Consider the following 9,833-nt stretch of genomic DNA (forward strand, 5'->3'; position numbering starts at 1 on the left):
TAGTGGAGTTTAAACCTCCTCAGAGAGAAAAAGAGACCATATGGAAACATGTTAAATAACTAGATGCAGAAAAGGGCACACCTTCATTCTGTGTAATGGAACAAAAGAAAAGAACTGAGTCAAAATTTTCAAGTGAAGGGGGAAATCAATGAAAATGCTACATAGTTACAAACTGCATGTTGGAGTTGAAAGAATATAGACTGATTTTTACTGGTATATTTGCAGCAGATTAATTACTCCCAGGTGCTCAAAGATGACTAAACAGAAATGATTGCTCCATAGACAATTATATTCTTGAAGGACTGATGTGGCAGAGACACTAGGAGCCATGTTTCTTTTAAGAGAAACAGTAAGAATTGATATCATGTTGGCACCAAACCACATTTCTTTCTCCAATTTTTAAAAAATTTAGTTGTATTCTAAATGTATATCTCTGCATCAGGATACAATTGATGGATTAAACTTTTGAAAGAGGATATCACAAGCTACATGTCCATCTGCTACTCTTATATTCTGCCTATGTTTTAATCTCAAGGTATCCCCTGGTATGTTAAGTAAATAAACTGCATTTCTACCTTTGATATAAACTTGTAAAATTAATTCTGAATGCAGGATCTTGACTAAGAACTACCAGCTTGTCTTTGCCTTTGTTTTTGCCATTCATGAGATCAACAAGAATGACAAGCTGCTGCCCAACATCACACTGCAAACAGAAATCTTGGATGATGCATTTAGTTCACTGAAAGCCAGTTTTTCCACATTGGCTTTCCTCTCAATGGGACGAAAGACTGTTCCCAATTACAAATGCATCTGGGAAAGGAATCTCATAGCCATCATCGGTGGTCACACCTCTCAAACGTCTCTCCAGATTGCCAATATCTTAAATATCTATAAACTTCCACAGGTAAGTATGGTCATACTTCATGCCTTAGTACAGATTTTTTTCTTCCATTGCTTCTACTGCTATATCCTTCTCCTAATTTATAAATTTGAAATGGTCTTGTCAGTACTGTGTGTCTACTCAGTTAACAGTTCAGGTGTGACTTTGCCACTGGTGTGAATTTGTTTTAGTAATTTCTCCACACTGGCTTTTCACTGTCTTGATTTCTGTTTGGGCCTGGCATCTGAGTTCCATGCTCTAGAAGAGTAAATGTAAGATATATCGCTACATGCTTTCATAAAAACCTCTCCCTGTGAATCTCAGTGCAACGATTCCATGCTGAAATAGACCTGCACCACTCTGCCCACTTCCCTCCTGATTTTGGAGAAGATTTGGAAAACATTTTTTCTAACTGTAGTAGGATGGATGATGGGGGAGAATGTCTGGGTCAAAAGAGGATAAAAGTCAGGATCCTAGAGAATTCCCTTAAGTAAGCAAAGAGACAGGGAGGATAAGCCACAGAGTCCTCAAGGAAAACCACATGTTCATGTGATGCATGCTTCTGCCACCACAAGGGATAGGAGAAAAGTACATATTATTATTATTATTATTATTATTATTATTATTATTATTATTATTTATATAGCGCTGTAAATTTACACAGCACTGTACATACAATCTTTTAGTTCCCTGCCCTCAGGCTTACAATCTAAGAAGACACGACACAAAAGGAGAAGGGAGTGGTGGTGGGGAATGGGATCAGGTCCAGCAGTTCTTCTCCACCTCCGAGGCCTGGACCAAGATAGATGGACTTATTAATTCATTTGTAATTGGCAGAACTCTATACATTCCTGAAAAGAAGCCATGTGCAGAATTTTAGATATTTCCAAGTTTGGGGCAGCAGAACATTGTTCCAAAACTGTGTACATTGGGTGAATGACTATGGAAAAAAGCATGTATTTTTTCAATGTGCACAAATATGCTTTAGAGTGTGGCCAAAGTGGCTTAGATTTTATAAATGCTCCAAAAATATTTGCATTTGGAAAACTATGCAGAGAAATGAACAATAAATTCTGTGAAGGACCGAAACGATCTTGCAGTCCAGTCCAGACCAAAGTAGGGAAAAACTGGAAAGTAAGGTGGGCTTGTAAACCTTCTTGTTCCCTCTATGTCTGTAAATATAGTCCCATTCTATGAGAATATAAGGTTTTCTGTTCATGTTTCAAGTACTATGCATATTTCACATAATTTACTGTAGGGATAGACTTCAGAATTACACATGGCTTTCATGCTTAGAAAATAGGATTTGCAGACAGAAAACATGCTTAGTGCTTTTAAAAATGAAAAGGAAAAAGATTCTTAGACAGAATACATGATCAAAAACATGGTCTTTTCTGGAGTAAATAAAGTTGCTCCTAGGTTCAGGCTTCAGTGTCATTTCAACAGTTATATTTCTATTCAAATTTTCCACCTAATTTCAGCTTCCGAAAAGAGAGAAACTGTTTGGCTGCCATCATATTAGTTAGTTTCCACTAGAGTAGACCATTCAATCAGTTATTGAAAGTTCAATCGACATGTAGAGAAAGCCAACAAATTCAATGGGCATTTTTTTGTCAGGACTAACAACAGACTTTGGGCCTTTGTTTGTAAAGGCTAGCTCCAAAAGGCTCCAAAGGACTGTGAGAAAGGAATTATAACACATGGCTAATATGAAGGAATACAGAAGCAAATGTATAAATTACCATATGTAAAGCCAAACAATAGCAACATCACTATAAGTGAATTGTGCAACATAGTGGGCCCTCCACATTCACTGGGGTTAGGAGCACAGGTCCCTGGGAAAGTGGGAAATCCACTAACAACAAAAACCCATTTTTTTTTAACCAGAGAGAACCTCCCTGTAGGAAAAAGAGAGAATGGCAAATGTGGAGGACAGACTGCATTCTGCAAAAGACAAACAAGATTAATCAAATGTTAAAATGTGTAGAACATATTATTCTGGCACCATGGTCAATGCGCTGAACATTGTGTGAAAAGGGGAACAATGTGTTTGCAAGGGAATACTTACTTTTCACATTAACTAAAAATGTGTGTATTTTACTACACTGCCAGGTGAGTGCGCCTTTAGTTGCAGATTGCTCTGCTCTAATTCTGGCGTGCTGTTAAATAACCCTCTCTTCTATTTATGTCTCTGTTCCTGAAACTAAAAGGATCATGTTTCCATAACTAAAGGAAGAATTGCACTTACTTTTATTTTTTAAATAAATGTGCTTTCCTCCCCACTTCTAGCTGAGTTATGGGTCTTTTGACCCCATCTTCAGTGAGAAAATCCAGTTTCCTTCTCTTTTCCGGATGGTGCCAGATGAAATCTGTCAGTATTTTGGGATTACTCAACTGTTTGAGTATTTTGAATGGAATTGGATTGTTCTCCTCATTCCAGAGGGAGAAAGTGGAGAGAGATTTCATCGAATCCTCAGTGCAAGTCTTGTCCAGAAGGATATTTGCATTGCTTTGACGCAATCCGTTCCCACAGTGACAAATTACTTATCAAACGCATTCCTTCAGAAAAGGCTAAATGCCATTGCTGCTGCTCTTCTCTCAAAGAACATTAATGTGATTTTGGTTTATGGGGATACTCAATCTATGGAGGGTTTACGGATAGTTCTAGAAAGCTATGAGTTTCTTCAGAAGCAACCGATGGAGAGAGTTTGGATCACAACTGCTCAGTGGGATGTAACAACTATTTTCTCAGGGAGAAGGTTCACAGAAAGATCCTTCAATGGCACCTTGTCCTTTGCCCTCCACACCAATGTGGTGCCAGGATTTCAGGAGTTTCTGCAGAACCTAAATCCAATTCAGTCCAAGATTTATCTCCTAAAGGAGTTTTGGTGCAGTTCCTTTATTTGTTCTCTCCCACTGTATAACCTGAATTACCCAAATGCAAACAATTGCACTGGGAAAGAGAAAGTTGGAAACCTTCCTGGATTTCTATTTGAAATGGGGATGACTGGTCAGAGCTACAGTGTTTACAATGCTGTCTACGCTGTAGCCCATGCTCTTCATGCTGCCAATTCATTGAGCACCAAATGGAAAGCAATGGATACTGGGAACAGTTGGAGACTTCTGAATATTCAGCCCTGGCAGGTATGTCCTGGGTAAAATAACTACTTAGGTAAATTTCTCATTACCTGTCAGCTAAGGTGAGTCACTTAAGCAGAGAGACAAAAAACACCCGTCACAATAACTTTATTTATGACCTGTTACAGACTGCTAAAATAAAGCTGCCTCGGGTCTCTTTGGAGGTATGCTATTTAAATGATGCATGGGTCCTAAGAATCCGGAAGCTGCACCAAAGCTGCACTCCAGTGCTTAGGAATGCAGTGTGGCTTTGGCACGACCTCCAGACTCTTAGGACCCAGGCATCATTTAAATAACATACCTCCAAAGAGACCCGAAGCAGCTTTATTTTGGAAGTCTGTAACAGGCCAATAATTCTATCACTTTAATTACTGTTATGTTATTATTCAGGTCCTTTTCAACATATGGAAACTCTAAGGCAAATGTATTACAGAGTTTTCTTGACATGATTTCTATGTGGGATGGGTTTGCCTTTGCTTTGCTATGATGCTGAGAGATTGTGGCTTGCCCAAGGTCCCCCACTGTTTTCCATGACTGAACTGGGATTCACATCCCAGTCTCATAGTCACACTATATATACTGGCTGTAGTTTTCATCATGTGTGCTTGTGTATGCATGCATACCCACCCACCATCTTTTAAACAGACTGGAGCATGGTTTGGCTTAGCTCTCAGCCTCTTAGGACGCATGCATCATTTAAACAGCATACCTCCAAAGTGAACCAAAGCAGCTTTATTTTGGCTAAACCACATAATAATCTTTTTTTTCCTGCTCCAATTTAGCTACGCTCATTTCTGAGATACATCCACTTTAACAATAGTGCTGGGGAAGAAGTCTTTTTTGATGAGAATGGGGATCTGGCCTCTGGATTTGATGTTATCAACTTGGTCACTTTCTCTAATCAATCTTTCCAAAAAGTCCAAGTTGGAGGAATTGATCCCCAGGCTTCTGCAGGCAAAAGGTTCACAATGAATGGCAGTGCTGTTGTGTGGAATCACAAGTTTGAGAAGGTAGATTTTCCTTTATATGTCTGGAAAAGAGATTCAATTGCAAACCAAAACTAGAGAAAAACAAGAGATCACTTTTGACACTCAAAGGTTAGCTTTGGCACATGGGGATTAATAGTCATTCCAAAGTGTTTGCGTCCTAAAATCATAGCATCTTTGATTTAGAAGGTATTTTTGTAAGATACCCGTGACCCTCTACAGACCCGCAGAAAGTGCTGTCCTGTGGGCGGAGTCAGGGTGCAGCGTCCTCATGCTGGATACCCTAACCCCTGGGGCAGCCCCAGGGTGCCATTTTGGCATTCGCCGGTCCAAAGAATGATTATCCAACCAAGGGCTTTATCACACCAGCCTTTTTCTCACAGTAAAAAATTGAAATGGAAACTTAGCGCTTTGAGGGCAGCCATCTTCACATTGATTATCTTAGGGCTGCTGCCCCCATTGCACTCTCTTCCTGTCCTGTCCCTTTCCTCCCCCCTCCCTCCCTTCCCATCATGCCTTTGGAATTTTTGAGCTTTTCAACTTTTGTTGTGCAATTCTGCAGTTCTGCAGCTCTGATTTAATGTTTTAATTTTTAATTTAAAAAAACCCACCACCTTGAGGCTTCAGAGATCTGGATTTGTGTGAAAACCAAAGGATTATTTTTAATAAAATAGCAAGGGGGGAAGAGGGGACAGTAACATCATGTGAGTGCGAATTGCACAAATGCCCTGGGAATGGCTTTTCGCACACATGGCATTGCACAATTGGAAGCTCATTCACAGGTTTTCCCCCTTGAATGATAAGGAACATCTGGGGGATGGGGCAGCTACAGGAGGAAAGTGGCGCTGTGCTATCAGTGTCGCCGATGCCACTTCCTTCTCAATTAAATAATGGTTTAAAAGTCTCATATGATTACATAAAAAATCTAAAGGTTTTTCTCCATCTCTAAAGAAATGGAAGGATAGTGAACCACCTCATCTCATATAGGAAGAGTGAATTTTTCACCATTCTGAATACTCATCTTTGTGCTTCACATTAGATGCCTCCTTTTTCAAAATGTGTTGAGAACTGCCAGCCAGGATACAGCAGGCTTGTTCAGCCGGGGAATTATGTCTGTTGCTATGACTGTGTTCAATGTGCTGATGAGAGGATTTCAGACCACATTGGTAAGAAAAAGAATATTGTGTCATATGGGGAATACTTAATCTGCTACACATAGAGGAGTATTCTCAACCCTAACAACTTCCTTTCTTACAAGCCACAGACATAAAAAGATTCTAGAAAAGACTGTTTCTTGGGCATGAGTCTTAAGAGGAAAAAAGCCAACAGATAGGCCCTATACAGACCGGTGTGGTTTGAGTCAGGGCACATCATTCTGATGACGCATGCCCTGACCCCACCCCCAGGGTGCCATGATGCCACGTGCCACTGCAGACAGTGTGCAATATCATGGCGCAGCTCAGACGCTGCGTGCACATGACACAGCATCGGAGGGGGACCGTATAGCCATGCCACCACAGTTACGGTGCCCCTTGGAGGGTGCAAAAAGGAACCTTCTTTTGCAGCTCCCTTTTGCATCCTCCAATGGCCAGGTTGGGGACCTGATCTGGCCATGAAAGTGGCAGCCTCCCACCTCCCCTTGGGGGAGTTGAGCCCAGCTCAAGAGGTTGCAGTGTGTCTTCGTCAGGTTCCAGCAGCAAATCTTGGTATATTTTATGATAGAAGAAGGAAAATAGGGGTTCAGTTTATGCTTAGGAAACCAGACTTTGCAAGTGCATCATTGTTTAGGAGAGCCTCTGCAGAATTAAGCAAAGCAAGAAGTAGCTGTGTGATTGGTCCGAAGGGTCTGCCTCTGGAAGAAAGCTCTCAAATTATTCAGGGCATGAGGGAAGACTTTTGGGCTGAAACTCTTCTCAACAAATGTTGCCAAGAAAACCCCATGATGAGCTTGCCTTGGGGTTCTCATAAGTAAGAAATGATTTCTAGGCACACATCAGTAAATAATGTGTTTGGTACATACTGAGGGGATGTTCTCTTGTGAGTTATTGTGACCTTTCTTATCTGCCTTTTGGAGGAAGGGGAGAAGGGAAACTCCAGTTATGATTAAGAGGAACTCCAGACAAGAAAAAAAAATCACTGAAGGTCCCAGGTTTTCTTCTTGTACCTCTAGATTTTGTTTTGGAGATCTCTCTACAACTTTGGATTGCTGAAAATACACATTTTGAGTAGAGCTAGTTCAACTTCCTCTGACATGGCTCTTTATGGTATTCCTATGTGTAAGCTGCTAAGATTCACAATGTAGCATGGATTTTGCACAGTGTGTTACAAAGAGTCTCAATGAGAGCTGACAGAAACTTATTAATTCCCAAAATAGTGAGAATGCATCCCCTTTCAGTTTTATGTTTGCAGCCATTGCCCACTGTTCTAAAGATTTGTAATATGAGGATAGTAATAGGGCTCAACCTGAGTCAGGGGAATTTGTAACCAGTGAGATATAGTTGGCCCTCGGTATCCACGATGGATCAGTTCTGGGTCTCCCCCTGAAGAAACCAAAATGCGCGGATGCTCATGTTCCCTTGTTACAAATGATGGTGCACATGGCCTCATGGCCATTAGAGACCTCACCCATTGTCCCCAGTTGAAGGCTGCCCTGTCACTTCCCTTTCCCTCAGTTCTCCATGTACCGTTTCACCACCCCAAGACCCCTGCCCACATTGGGCATCACTGGTATAGAGCATAAGGAAGTAGCTGATTCTAGTTTCAGTACCTTTCTGTGTTCAAATACGTAATTAAATTATGTATGTTTGGAAAAGATTGTTTGAAATACACATGCAAATGAAATGATAACTTATTTAGAAACAAAAAAGAATTATTTATAGCCAACATATCAAATATTTTCATGGAAGAAAGAACAAAATTTGGTTAATTCAGATCTAAGGGAGATTGATTTCTAAATGAAATTTGAAGAATATTTGCAGTGGATTGGGAAACACTGAGAGCTTTTTCATGTATTTCAGATGCAAGTGAATGTGAAAAGTGTCCAGAAGATCACTATCCAAATGAGAAGCAAGTCCAATGCCTTCCTAAAAGAGACATTTATTTATCCTATACAGAACCCCTGGGAGCAGTTTTGGCTTCCTTTGCAGTCTTCTTTTCACTAATCACGATTATGGTAATGGGGACTTTCATCCATTACCAAGAAACTCCCATTGTCAAAGCCAACAACTGGACCATTACCTGTATTCTGCTTGTCTCTCTGTTGCTCTGCTTTCTTTGCTCCTTTCTTTTCCTTGGTACTCCAGGGAAGGTTTCTTGCCTTCTCCGGCAAACAGTCTTTGGGGTTGTCTTTTCTATAGCTATTTCTTGCATGTTGGCCAAAACTATCACTGTGGTGCTGGCCTTCATTGCCACAAAGCCAGGGAACAAGATGAGGAAATGGATTGGGAAGAAGCTGGCAACATCAGTGATCTTCGTCTGTTCTGTTATTCAAACTCTGATCTGTGCTGTTTGGTTAATAACCGCACCGCCATTTCCAGAGGCTGACATGCACTCCCAGCCGGCTGAGACCATCTTGCAGTGCAATGAAGGCTCTGAGACTATGTTCTACCTTGTCCTGAGTTACATGTGGCTCTTGGCTTTCATCAGCTTCACAGTTGCTTTCTTAGCCAGGAAGCTGCCTGACAGTTTCAATGAAGCCAAGCTGATCACCTTCAGCATGTTGGTCTTTTGCAGTGTTTGGGTTTCCTTTGTCCCAAGTTACCTGAGCACCAAAGGGATAAATATGGTGGCTGTAGAAGTCTTCTCCATCTTGTTATCTAGTTTTGCTTTACTGGCTTGCATCTTCTTCCCCAAATGCTACATGATTCTATTCAGGCCTGATCTAAATGTAAAAGAACAGTTAGTAAAGAAAAAGCATTGATATTCATTCCATCTTATTTCTTATGCATAATAATCTCATTTAATATATCCACATGTAAAAGGAAATGATTCTCTGTTAGGGAATGCTAATGGTCTCTTCCAACTCTTTGATTCTATGATTCTATAAAATTGTTTATTGACTTCAAAATTTATAACCATATACAAATCAAAGGACTAGTCATGTTTTATGGAAAATCGGGATGCAAAGAGATCTTGTAAGTTGTGCACCTTTGAGACTAACTGAAAAAAAGAAGCTCGTAACATGAGGTTTCATAGACTTGAGTCTACTTCCTCAGATGGATTGGGTCCGTTGGCTGAAGAATAATGTCTGGCTTGTTAGAAAAATCTTTGGGATGGGTGATGTATCTTGCCTTCATAGTCCCAAACTGGTACCAACTGGATCAGATGCAGTCTTCTCTGGAATTCAGGATCAAAGCCAACTCCAGCACAGGAAAATCTTTCAGGAACAATGCCTAGTGAAACAGCTGCTTAATTAATGAAACAGACTTCAGCAACGTCACTCAAATGAGGGTTTATTTTGTCTTACTTACTATTTACAAAACTAATAGCTACAAGTACTGTATATCACATCCTTCTCTTTCAGAGTCCATGCTCAACGCCTACTTCTCAAACAGCCCTTTGTTCTCTCTTCAGGAACATATTCCCACAATGTAGTTCAGGCTCTTCCTACATAGGAACCAATCACAGTACAAACAACAAACATATCATGTTTACATTTTGCCTCGGCCAGTTGTCCTTGAACATCTTGTTTTTCCAGCCTAGACTTCCTGGCCTTCAAAAGGAACCACTTTTTTTTTTACTTTAACAAACCATTGTCACATCAGGACATTTTTAATACAAATAGAAATATATATTAACATGGCTCCCATGTGTTAAGACTAATACCATAT

General features: G+C 40.4%; 1 protein-coding gene across 1 annotated transcript; it reads left to right on the top strand.

The window, feature by feature from the left end:
* Positions 1 to 760: 760 nt before the first annotated feature.
* Positions 761 to 8,923, top strand: LOC149303888 (vomeronasal type-2 receptor 26-like). Its single transcript, XM_089480845.1, has 5 exons — positions 761 to 904; positions 3,170 to 4,024; positions 4,801 to 5,028; positions 6,044 to 6,170; positions 8,022 to 8,923. Exons 1-5 carry the CDS (start codon positions 776 to 778, stop codon positions 8,921 to 8,923), a joined length of 2,241 nt encoding a protein of 746 aa, XP_089336971.1. The 5' UTR covers positions 761 to 775.
* The last annotated feature ends 910 nt before the right edge of the window (positions 8,924 to 9,833 follow it).

This window comes from Sceloporus occidentalis, unplaced genomic scaffold (genome assembly GCF_023333645.1).
Source record: "Sceloporus occidentalis isolate IW3139 unplaced genomic scaffold, rSceOcc1.0.p SCAF_14, whole genome shotgun sequence".
Classification (NCBI taxonomy): Eukaryota; Metazoa; Chordata; class Lepidosauria; order Squamata; family Phrynosomatidae; genus Sceloporus; species Sceloporus occidentalis.

What these genes read in the sequence shown, in the direction of transcription:
- LOC149303888 (XM_089480845.1), top strand. Translation starts at nt 776, where the DNA reads ATGGGACGAAAGACTGTTCCCAATTACAAATGCATCTGGGAAAGGAAT. An exon ending in ATATCTATAAACTTCCACAG is followed by an intron (nt 905 to 3,169) that starts GTAAGTATGGTC and finishes CCCCACTTCTAG; the next exon opens with CTGAGTTATGGGTCTTTTGA. An exon ending in TGAATATTCAGCCCTGGCAG is followed by an intron (nt 4,025 to 4,800) that starts GTATGTCCTGGG and finishes GCTCCAATTTAG; the next exon opens with CTACGCTCATTTCTGAGATA.